The sequence below is a fragment of the Gigantopelta aegis genome, chromosome 6 (genome assembly GCF_016097555.1).
Source record: "Gigantopelta aegis isolate Gae_Host chromosome 6, Gae_host_genome, whole genome shotgun sequence".
In the NCBI taxonomy this organism is placed as follows: Eukaryota; Metazoa; Mollusca; class Gastropoda; order Neomphalida; family Peltospiridae; genus Gigantopelta; species Gigantopelta aegis.
The window spans coordinates 56,569,878-56,583,333 of NC_054704.1; the positions used below are offsets into that span (position 1 = coordinate 56,569,878).

Consider the following 13,456-nt stretch of genomic DNA (forward strand, 5'->3'; position numbering starts at 1 on the left):
ACACTATAATTTCTCCTTATAATTAAACTATATCGAATTTCCAAGTCTATTTCTCAAAATAAAAATGAATCATATATTCAGTAATAAATGCACATGGATTTGTTTACATATATAGAGGCTGCCATCTTGACAGATGCATTTTGGATGTCACGTGACCAACTGTCGTCTGCGAAGTTACTTTTCTACATTATGCAATTAATCTACAACATAATATCCGTTTTAGTAATTAATAATAATCTAGTGCTTATTAATAGTCTAAATAGTATTCTTGATTAATATACCTATTAATATTGTCCTAAAATACTGGATGTTAATACAAATAAATAATAAAATACTTGACAAATTCACTAGCACGATTCAGTAAATTTGATTGAAATGCGCTCGCTTCGACTAGACAATAAAATCACAAGTTACTCCAAGTTACATTGATATCACCCAAAATATTATTAGATCTCGTTACCCTGATACTTTATAAAAATGTTACGTATATTTACATTACAATTACTATGGTATGGGGTTGTCAGTTTACCTAAAAAGAGAAAAACACAATATGCAGCACACAGGCACTTGACACAGATTAGTATACATGAATAGAATTAAAAATGTGTTGTATATCGGTAACTTTGAAATATTTCCGCAATATTTTGTTTATACATATACCAAACATTTCGATGCCCAGGCTAATACAAACACTTGGAAGACTGTCTACCATAAATAAAATGCGATGCCCCTGTCAACACTTTGGCAACACGCCATGATTGCTGAGGTAATGTAGTTCTGCTGCGCAAAAGGGTAAATATATTAAGTTACCTTAAATAGAATCCGAGTCGTTTAGCCACAGAGCAATTTTGGACCTATCCGTGACAAAACGACTCAGGGCCAATCTGCATAAGAACAAAACAACCTGATACCATGCATGATCGCCAGAGCTATACCAGATAAAAAGATTATCCTGAAATTTCTGTAACTGTGATCTGACGCCAGTAGAACAAAAATGATGGAAGTCTCCGTGATGTGTTTCCTCGTCCTGGTGACTGGTCTTCATTCAGCCAACATGGAAATAGGTGAATTAGTTTAATTCATATTTATTTATTTTATTTATTTACTACATTTCTGACCATCCGTCCGTCTGTCTGTATTATATATATTATATATCTGTCTATATTTCTGTCTATATATCTGTCTCTATATCTGTCTATGCCTGTCTATGTCTATGTATTTATCTATCTGTCTATATTTATTTATATTAACTGTACAGGATCATAGCTAGTGAGGTGTGGCAGGAAAATGTTATTGGTTGCCGCGAAATGGACTAACACACCTTTCACTGCTACTCACTTGGTAGCATGCTGAATAATTGCCGGTTATGTAAATAGTTTAATAAGAAGTGATTGCAGAGTTCATTTAGTTCTACAGAAGAAACACGCAGTTAAGAAAATATTAACTGAACAGAGACAGAGAAACTTTTAGTCTGAATAGTTGCTATGTGTATTAGAGGAACAAAATAATATAAATAAATTAATTTGCCGGGGGCAGGACGTAGCCCAGTAGTAAAGTGCTGGCCTGGTGTACGGTCAGTCTAGGATCGATCCCTGTTAGTGTAATCATTGGACTATTTCTCGTTCCAGCCAGTGCTTCACAACTGGTGTTACAGACCATGATATGTAGGCCTACTATCCCGTCTGTGGGATGATGCATATATTAAAGATCCCTTGGTGCTAATAAAAAAAATAGTTGCCCATAGTTTCCTCTCTAAAATATATGTATGGTCTTTAATCACATGTCTGACACCACATACCTGTAGTTGTGTTGAGTGTGTCATTAAATATAAAATTCCTTTCTTACTTTCTTTTTTTAAACATGGCTCCCATATGCAACAACCTTAGTTAAAAATTATGATCTAGCTATGTCTATATTTTGTAGACAATTTGAATATTGTATAAAAAATAAATTTAAGTTGCAATTTAAAATGAAAATGCCTGGGAATTGTTTATTGTAAAAAGGATGCCAGCCCAAAGATGATAAATGTTTTATGACCATACACAATAAAATATTTTAATTTACTTAGCATAGAGGGAAATTAGTTTATATTATTTTAAAGGCATCATCACAGGATTGTAACTTTTCTAGTCATGATGAGATATTTTATAGACATTATATAATATTTGACATATAGTTGAACATGAATTAGTAGATACAGGTCAAGTATTCTTCTTTAAATCGGAGTCCGTTCATGGTAGTTCATATTATAACTAATTGGTTAGAAGAAGCGACCCCCTTTATATAAATGGCATAAAATAAATATGCATACTAATAATAAATATTGTTCATTGTAGTAGTTGAAATGTATGCACATTCATATTTTCTGGGCTAAAATATCTAGATATTACTACATTAACTGGAATAATTGTAGCATTTCAGATGTTCCAATGATGAAATATTTCTGGTCATTATAACAAAATGGTTACTGCTATAGTGTGTTTAAATAAGATGTGTGTGTATACATGTATATCATTCTACGAGCGCATTAGACAAACATTATACTTAATCACGCACCAGATCAGTGCTGATGACGAATGCATTAAACTGTATTTAGATATGTTTTACACCTGGTCTTAATGCACTTAATGGCATTCACTGGTACATTAAAGATTGTGATATGTACTTTCCTGTCAGTGGGGAAATGCATATAAATGATACCTTGTCGCTGTTTTGTTGGAGCAGCCACTATGCCGGTAACAATTTTCCTTTTGCATTTTACACACCAGTGTCGAAATACCTCACAGAGAGGATTTATGATAACTATGGTTTAAACAACTTCCAGATCAGGTTGCCGGGGTCTGGATTGAAAATTAACGTTGCGGAAAGACACTGGCTTATAATAATCCAGCTCAGATTTCAAGATATCACTTGTCGGATTCGTTTCGAGTTGTGCTGTGTCATAGCCAGTTTTGTTTTGTAGATCTACATAGTCACAATCACGGGACACACACACCTTCCCACCTGCATCATATTGAATTCTTAGGGGAACAAAAATAACAGTTAAAACTTGATACACAACTATCCACAAGCACCAAACGCCTAGAGTTTGAGGATTTAAAAAAACATGGAACATGGAATAGGTGATTTTAACAATTCACTAGCCATATATATATATATGTGCCCAATCCCTGGCTACTCGGATACGCCAGTGCATATATGTGCAATTTAAAGTATATCAATCAATAAATTTTGATTTCAACACAGGTACCTTTAGTAGTATTACTTGCATGGACAGTAGAATTGTGGTAATTATTTGCTAATGTCATATTATTTTAGTAAGTTTTAATCACATATAACTTTGTTTTAGTAACATGTGACCCATGTTGCATGCAAACATCTTACACACGTTGAGATTGTTGTGCATTTTTGTAAAACCTACGAAAATGCGCATTCTGCTAGGAATCATTACACGTTGATTGTAAATATATTTGTCATTTTATTCTCTCTAAATTGCTGTTTAAATCGTTAAGTTGAAGAACATAATTTTGTTTTAGAACATGTCAAAACGTAGACACTTTAGAACGAGTGAAAACTTTTAAAGAAAAATGCCGAATATAGTTACTGGCCCTGTATACATTTTGTTTCGTTAAATTACTGTGTATTAAAAATCATTAAACGTATTAACTTATCTTAACGGTTGATTATTAATTCAGTCAGTAGCTCAACACTACAGGTGGTGCAGTTTACTCTGATAGCTTACATTTCGTGTTTAATTAGTGTAATAAATATTTCTGTTATAACTGGTATGATAGCTTACATTTCATGTAATAATTAGTATAACAAATATATCTGTTATAACTGGTTTTAAGACTTTGCTTTGTTTGACAAATTGTTTTTCTAAAGTTGTTAAGAGCTTCTAGCAACCTGCTACAATACCAGGGAGCACAATTTACCATCTCAGTGTAGGATAAGGTTACTGTGCACACAGCTGGAAACACCCATGACCCTTTCCAGTTTCTGCCATCCAGAGATAATTTGTTATTGTTTACAATTACTTCCTGCCGCCAGTACATTTTCAAAGTATTAACAACACAGACCCAATTAGGTGTCTCAGAAGCTGCTGCGAAATTAAACGTTTACTGTATGCCACGTGGACTCACTGCAAGATAACATTATTCTTGACTTGAGATTCACACAATTTGTCACATATGCTGGACTGTAAGAAAAACTGTTTATAAAATAGCTTGCTCTGGCATGCTGGTTGGAGCTGTTTGTGTTCAAGTTCCAGGAGGCAGAATAAATTAAATAGTTCTTCATCTAATTACATCATGATTTATTATTATTAGCAGACAAAACGTTTAAGGTTTATACTAAAACAAATAACTGCTAGCATCTAAAAGCAAACTATTTAGCAAAAGTTTAAGTTTCCGATTTTTAAGTGCATTCCAAAGATTTCAGTGCAGTTTTCTCAGATTGAAGTGGAAAGGAAATAAGTGGTTCTGGCACTAAACCCTCGAGATATATATATATATATATATATATATATATATATATATATATATATATATATATATATATATATATATATATATATCGTTGACATGGACTATACATATTAGAAAAGTGATTTCAAAATTGGCTTCTACAATCTCACTTCTCAGGAGACTTAATACATACTTAAATCAAACTGTCAAGACCAACAGTTGCGAGATTCAAACAGAACCTGAAACAGTATCTTATGAAACTTGGCTGAATAGTTGTAGGGGTTTTTTTTCGGTTTTTTATTCCTGTTCAGTGTGTCTTATGTTAATTTTGCATAACTAACAGGTGTCTGTCAAATAAGAGATTTAAAATTCAAATCAGAATTTTTATGCAATTATACCATGCTACTTTTATAATGGCAATAGAATGCAGCAGATATTACATAGCGGATTCCGTTTGGGTCATAGCAACTTAAATGGTCATAAATTCTCATGATATGTAAGTGACAATCCATCTTATACTTGCGAACACCCAAGTGAAGACACTGAACACTTCTTACACTTTTGTCCACTGTACAACGTAGTTCGTAATACCCATTTGTCAGATTACCAAAATATTAATTGTCTTATTTTACTATTTGTTGACCCAAACCTTAGTCTTCTAGAAAATAATGCTACATTCAAATCTGTCCAGAACTTCATTACAAATAGCACACATTTTGAGATTAATTAACCAGTCTCATTCGTTCTCCCTCTTCTGACATCTAATTTTAAATAATGTAAAATGCTTAAAGGTTCTGTTCATCCTCTACCTTTTCTTCCTTTGCCATGTCTTCCTTCTATTTCATCTCTTTGTTAGTAAATTTGGTAAAAAAAAATATAATCATGTTTTATTGTATTGCTTGTAATATATTCATATTGTAAAATGTTGGGAGAGGCCGTAAAGGGATGCTAGCGCAAGGCTTTTGGACTGGTATGCATATTGAACGATATATAATGCATAATTTAGACGGTCCTCAGTCAATGTGTCTAGATACACTAAAAATACGTGCCTATTTTCTTAAGATCACAGGGTATTGTGTGATAACCGCGCGGACACCCCTAAAATCGTAATGGACATTATCAGCTGTCCTGTAAATAATTCTGTAAAACCCTTGATCAAGTAGACTTTCCCATCTAAAATCACAAAACTGACTCAAAGAAAAGAAAATTATCACTTGGGTATCGTGAGTGGTCGTTTTTGCTCCAACGTACTCTACCAATAGGCCTAATAATATGTATTTTTTCTTTGGATTTTTCATAAGAGAAAAGTACTATAACTCCATTTCGTTCTATTGATGCCAACTGAAATTTATTTAGTTAAATAGTCTATTATACTATCAAGTCATTTGTGTTGTTTTACATGTCAGGTTGATGAAAGCGAAGCGCCTTGTCGTAAATTAGAGCGTTTGTTTACACTGTTCATACAGGAGTTGTTCGGGGCTGACGTCACTTCGCCTCAAGCTATAGGAACGGATGCCACAAAAACGAAACAAAATGGCTGGCCCCAGTTAGCAGGAATAATCATGTTTTTTTATTAACTCTAAAATTACGCGTTTTTTTCGTTTGTCAAAGTGTCAGTATGTGTTGGTGGTCCGGGTATGCATCTTTCCAACACATAAGGCTCTTGTTTGAGTTGACTGTCCCTTTAATATAGGCTAATGCCTGTTGGTCAATCTCCAGACCGCTACTGTTTTTGAACAGCAATAAATATTGTTTAAAACAAATAAGAGATTTAAAATTTATTATTAGCACTAATATTATTTATACTTTCTAGGTTATGATTGTTCTGTGTGTATCTCTAGTCAATTCGTTTGCATGCATTTATTGCAGTAGTATAGTAATATAGTAGTTTATTACCCCAGCAGGCACTCATAACGGGGAAAATAAAAATCATAATTTCTCACTGAGAAATCATCATGCATTGGTTTAACGTAAACCACTATTGGACGATTTGACGCCAACAAACCAAACACCTTGTCGGTACTAAATATGACGTCATCACAATTTGACAAAGCACATACAATGACGCCACGTAGTTTAAAGCGTTTCCGTTTACGGTGTTCTGGTTTCAGTGTTAAACTTGTAATAAAATGGTTGTTTAATGCAATTAATTATAGATTTTCTTTTACAGAATATATAGAACTTTGGCTTTTAAAAATTATCTGTGAACCGTGAATAAAATACAAAGTTAAAGCAATACACAGAACAGTAACATATTTTACGTCGTTTCTATATACATGGACGTGTAGCCAATGTAGGCTATATCGAAAATAAAGGCTTTTAAAACCCCCAAATAGCTGGGGTAATAAATAGAATAACAAACTCGGTACCAATTATTATCAAATTTATATCCCTCGTGAAATAATTTTCACTCGGGACATAAATTTGGTAATAACTGGTAACTCGTTTATTATCCTCCATATATTATATGTATTTTTAAAAAAATATTTTACCAATGTTTCATCAATGTATTGCTGAGGACCCGGTGGAAGATTAGCTTGTGCTAAACCTGTCATTGTCATTAAACTGGTTCTCAAGACTCCAGACATTATTTGCTTAGGAAATGTCGTACGCGTTCTTCCTTAGTCTGATGTGTGTGTGTGTGTGTGTGTGTGTGTGTGTGTGTGTGTGCGTGCGTACATCCGTGTGTGTGCACGCGTTGGCTTGCATGGGTGTGTATGTGGTGCCAAACTTTTGAGACATTCCGAACACGTCTTCAAGGGTGAGAAGTATGCCCTCTTCCCACATGTTAATCTATCATGTAGCGAAATTGGCTTATTTAAAGCTAGTTTCTCAAAAACAAAAATGATAAACAAATAAAAACCATTACACATTTTTTCTATTAACGAAAATAAATTTTACAACCAAATATTATATAAAATTATTATAACATTTCTCTTAGGCTACATATCTACGGTCGACGACAGTCACTCTTCGCACCCTTGTTTTGGCTTCGTACACAATAAATATAGCATATCTCACCGTAATTTCACTTGAAATCCATATTTCGTAAAAGGTATGTATTTCGTTATAAATGAGAAATAAAATAACTAATATGCTATACACAATGATACTTGATTTAAAATATATCTATATACCATCGACGTCCCAAACTACGTTCACCTAACGACAAAAACATCAATCTGATTAAAATTATCTCTACTGGGTCTAGCCAGTAGATCTAACAGCATTGCGTGGACTCCCATGTCCAGGTGACATTTCATCTCTAAATAACAATTTAAATATCGACCAATTACACTTTGCCTTTTATAGCGTTATTCGGGAGCATACACATTCTAAAAATATCGGGCGAGACTATTTATGGAATAGGCGAACTTTTTGGTCTATTTCAACATTGAAAAAACAGGGGGAAAAGTGCAGTAATAAACTTTGGAATGTATACATGTATAAACAGATTTTATGGCTATACCATCACGGTTTATTTTTTCGTCTTGAAACGAATTTTATATAAAATTTTATATTGCAATTAGTTTCCGGCATACTTCGTAATTCACCCGAATTATTTCGTATACCCTCGGCATAATCCCGAATGTTTTCAAATTCTTTTTAAATCACAGGCATAATTTTGCAAGTAAGGTTTTGATTGGTCGAATGAAAGGTCATCTGGACATGAGCTCCAACGGGCTGCTGTTAGATCCACAAGTAATAGTGGAGCTAATTTTAATTAGATTGCAAAAACATGAATACGATATTTACGGAAATACTATTTTACTTTTTTCAGTTACGATATGTGAAACAAAATAAATTGCAATCAGTTAACGTGAAAAATCAACAATGTGGACGTAAAACAAATCCATTCTAGTAAACAAAAGTGAAGCACCCTCCAGTAAACAGTAAAAGTAAAATCCTGAATAAATAAATGTTGCGTTTTTAAAAATGTATATGCTTACATCAATAAACTAAAACAATTTGTGATAACATCAAATATTATATAAACGATTAAGCACTATTTTTATTAATCAGTAATCTAGGCATACAGTTTCTAAAAATAAACTGAAAGTTCACAGTTGTCAGAGAATTGTAGACCACATGTCTCATTCTACTGGACGGGTCCATTTAATTTGGAACATGAACGTAGAAGCTGCAGCGCACTACGTGAGCCGTCCACATATTCTCCCCAGTACTTAAAGAGTTTTCTTTGAAGATCCCGGTATTTTTATTCTTGGTGACGTTTCAGTTTTGACTCGCTCACCAATCGAACTTGCAAGAGTACCAAACTGGCCTCTTCGAATAGCAGGGTAATCAGCATATAAAATGGCATGTGTGGGCGACCACGTTTATTTAATCTGTTGTGCCACCCTTCAACATCATTATTTGTACGGATACTGAGTCCGTAGACGCTCCAAGATGATGGTGGCCACACAGCGCTCGTGATCCAGGTATTGCCGACATATTCAAACAGGGCTTTTGTCTGTAGTTGCCTCCATCTGCAGTTGCCGGAACAAGGATGGGATGTGATTCCCTGGGATGAAGCACAGAGCCAGCACCTTCCTTAACGATTTGAAGGTTCCGTCGTCGGTTTGATAGGCTTATTGGAGACCAACTTGCTGTATATGTCGGTATACAGCCTGGGTGAAGTGGAATGCACAGCTTTTCACTTCTACAGTTGGCATTACTGTTGCCATAGCCCTCCACGTGGCTTCTTCGTAATCAATGATGACACGTTGAACCTGGGGTGGTGATGGTAGTATGTCTAAGATGACACGAAATACAGATATATAGTCATGCTTCGAACGACGTGACATCATACAGACCACATAAACGTCCAGATTACAGTTCACATACACTAAATGGCCTTTCAATGCATTATTCACCAATGGCTAAATTCTCGTCCGCCGAGGCAAAAATATTGTTTTAAAGTTCAGTATATTAGGTTACACAAGTGTCCAGGGAAATTATATTTGCTTGCATAAGTATAAATTATTCGTTATATGCTTTTATATTCGCGTGTATTTATATACATGCTTTATTATTTACGTTTTTAATGATTAATACACTTCCACTAACTTTGATATGAATCAACAATCTTTAAATGAGGTTGTATTATTCGACATACTGGTTTTGCTTTCACAAAATGTACTAAAAAGGTAATAAATACTGAAAATGCACCCAGATGCAATGCCTTCACATATTATTGTGAAAGTTTCACTCCCTTAACGTGATTCTAAACATGGCCGCGTACAGTACTTTGACGTCACTGGGCAATAAACCCGTCTATAACCTAGATATAAGTTGCTTTCATTAATACAGAGGCCGAGATACTGAACTGGAATGACTGTCAATTAAGGTGTAAAACGTTTGTTTTGTTTGCATTTGTCTGTGTTTTCCGTTTCCGTTTAAATAAAATTCTGTTAATATTGTTAGGTTTCTGCTTTTGTAATCAACTTTACCCATATTCATTTTATTATGCAAAAAGATATTCCATTTGTATGCTTCATATACATACTTGTTCAATAATGCAAATGCATACCCTTGTCAGGGCTAGTTCTGGGTGAGCAAAATATTTCGCCAAATTATTCAAAAATGCAAAACTAGATATTTTTCAACAAAATACAAATTATTACATGGAACTTTTTGCCAAATGAAAATAAAATTTGCCAATGGTTCCTTAAATTTGCAGCTAGCCCTGCTTGTGGTAAGATGCACAACATTTTAGCATGTAGCCAGTGCAGGGGACAATATTTCGAAATCTGAGGTAACCGGAAGTCGGTTCACGTGTTTTTTTACCTAGGTAACCGATTGTTCGGTTACGTTAATTATATTTCCGTAACATGTGGATTACCTGATCAGTTACCTCAAAGTTACGTTGAAATTATATTTTAAATACATAATTTTTAGCTCAAACAAAGTTAAAACAAAGTACAAAAGAAAACGTTTTATAAAACAGTCTCTTTAATGATTGCAAATCGAAAGAAGTGACTTGTAGACGTTTCTTTTGTTTTCGTACGATCGTAGCATTGTAGATTTATTATTATTATTATTATTCAGCACTTGCCATCGGGATCGCAAAAAGTAATTTTTAGTTGCCCGAATCTAAAAACCACTGTCCTTGGGCATCGGGCCACCGTATTCTAGAACCTCTGTGCAGCTTGCGGAAGTTAACGCTATTGTAAAAGGACTAAATATCAGCCCAGTACTGAAACAAAATAGATACATTTGGAGGAAAAATGCCCATATGCATGATTAGACTAATAATTTTCTTTTATAATTAACAAATAAATGTTACCATTTGTCACTGATATGTAAAATTTAGTATAGGCCTACAGCAGATTAAAAAAACCCCACCAAAAACTCAAACAACAAATGTCCAGTTCCTCTGAACTATAAAACAGGCTACTCATTGGTGCATGATTAGATTAATAAAAATAAATCTTATAATAACATATAAAGAAAGACCACAATTTGACACTGATATTTTGCAGTGGCGATGCAACTTTCACTTTATCGATGGTACTTCTATACTACAGTGACGTTCCAAATGTTTGTTATTTAAAGCTCATTATTCGATGTTAGTATTTTTCAGCTTTTGTGACATTTTTGCATTTTTGTTTACGTTAAAACCATTTTCAACCTTTGTAGAATTATAGGTAATCCAATAGTATGTCTACATATATTTCTTTAGTACGGAAGTGTATTAGTGCCACCAAACGCAATAGAATAGCTCCAGATAATTTAGGCGCCTTAGCGGTCCGTGCACATTTCTTTAAAACTTTTGGCTCGATTCTATACTGAGCCTTTGGTCGCAAGTCACAACCCTTGCAATATACCGTTGTCTACTGGTTTGCCGCGCATCAAGTATCTAAAAATCAGTCTAAAACATTTGTCAGAATACTAGTAGTACTAGTAGTATGTCTGCATGAATACACGTCTTGTAATAGTGAAGTCTGCAACTTTTAATTTCTGAATGTGTAAAGATCACGACGTAACCGATTTGCGGTTCGCGTAAATTTAATTTTGCGTAACCGACACGCGAACAGAACGACGGTTCGCATGAAATACTGTGCCCTGCAGTGTATTTGGCCAAAGGATGTGGATTAATTTGTATTCATGTATAATCTAAACAAAGTCAGTTCCAAATAATATGTTGGAACAATCAAAGATTTTAAACTTTTCTAATGGTGTTGAAAATATGGGGGTGGGGGGAGGGATTTTTCATCGGTCATCAATAATCTGTCAAATGAAATGTAGGCCTACATAATTTGTGTTTCAAGCAACTTAAATTTTATTATTTATATTATCGCTCTAGAAAATGGGAAATTCTCAATATGTGGAATACTGTCAAAATATTGAAGTAACCGACATCGAATTTGAGGATTTATAATTAGGATTCCTACCGAATATCACTGTTATCAGGGATTTGCAGAAGCATAGAATTCTATTAAAATTTGCAGCCTGCATTTAGCAAAAGCTGCATTTTGAGTGGCATTGATTATCATTTGCTGTGTGCTCCATGTCCATTTCGAGCCTAGGGAAACCCACCCCCCAAAGAAAATGCCCTCCCCTCCCCTTCCCCAAATGGATTTATATTTGCTGTATAACTTGTAGGACTTTATACATTTTATTTTAGCTGTGGTGACGTGTGCTGAAGAAGACTTCACATGTGAGAAAGATCATAAATGTATTCCACTGCGCTGGCATTGTGATAAAGAGCCTGATTGTCCAGATGCATCAGATGAGAAACCTGAAGACTGTAGTAAGTGTTTTATATAAGTAGTAGAACTAGTTTGTGTACTCGATCATGATTCATTCCATCTCATAATCTTGAACTTCTGACCAAAGATCTCGGATTCACAGAATCCGGCCTGCTGAATTTGCAGCCTCGGCCATCCTTAAAAAATATTTTTGTTAATCCATTTCTGACCATTACTTTCAAATGTGGGTAGGTAGGGAAATATTATAATTTTATTTTGTTTTGCTCCATACATATTTTTGCAAGAATAAAGTTAATCATTTGCATATAATCTACATATGATAGACTTTATTCTGTCACATAGTAATGTTGTAGTTTTGAACATTTCTGGGTATCAGGTTTTAACTCCGACATCATCACGATTCAGTGATAGAAAAAAGTTGAATTTTTCACCTGCCCACTTAAAATCTACTTGTTCGCCAATACTTTTCACATGTCCAAACAAGTGGAACATTTTAGGGTAGGTGGTTGATGTAGGAAGAAATGTTTTTAGTCCTGCAGGGGCTGCGGAGTGCATCTGAAAGTGAGGGAGGGGCACAGTTACTAATTGTTATTACGATGGTCTGAGGGATGAATATATACATGTACTTCAGGGCCCGAATCTGTGGTTCAGGGGCATGCTCCCATGAGAACATTTTAAATTAAAAATGTTAAAGTACTGCATTTCCACCCTTGAGCACAGCAAAAGGAAATATTGTTTCGCGGCCGCTGTCCTGGAGTTTTTGTTGCCTTTCACTTCAGATTGCTTGGTGGCACCATGGCATTTTTCTTGTCGTTAGTGCTGTGGTGAAATTCTAATCCTCCATGTAGTAGCGGAAACATTTCTAATGTTCTTGAGATCTGCTGGAAACATTTGACAAAACTAAATTATATTTCATTTGTATGCAAATTCCGTGTTTCAGTGGTTTATTTTCAACAAGTAAAAAGGTTTGCCCTGATGCAGTGGTTTATTTTCATTAGGTAAAAAGGTTTGCCCACATGGACATTTTTCCTGCAAAAATGGTGTTTGTCTGCCTCCTACGTGGGTGTGTGATGGCAGTCCGGACTGTGCCGATGGAGATGATGAGGATAAAGAAAAGTGCAGTGAGTGTCTTGTAAAAATTATTTAATGATATTTAAGGCCATTTTATTATAAGACCTTGAGGGAAAAATAATTGAAAGGATGAATGTTCGGTTATCTGGAGTCGTCTTTAAAAAATAAATTGATTTGCAGGACCCATTCTGTCATTTTAACAATGGA

At 34.6% G+C, this 13,456-nt stretch overlaps 1 protein-coding gene across 1 annotated transcript in view; it reads left to right on the forward strand.

The window, feature by feature from the left end:
- Positions 1-849: 849 nt before the first annotated feature.
- LOC121374639 (very low-density lipoprotein receptor-like) overlaps positions 850-13,456 on the forward strand; it is a 51,350-nt gene continuing 38,743 nt past the window's right edge. The window contains exons 1-3 of the mRNA XM_041501747.1: positions 850-1,064; positions 12,094-12,219; positions 13,177-13,299. Coding sequence (XP_041357681.1) covers positions 995-1,064; positions 12,094-12,219; positions 13,177-13,299 — 319 coding nt within the window. The 5' untranslated portion in view covers positions 850-994. The remainder of the gene's footprint in view (positions 1,065-12,093; positions 12,220-13,176; positions 13,300-13,456) is intronic.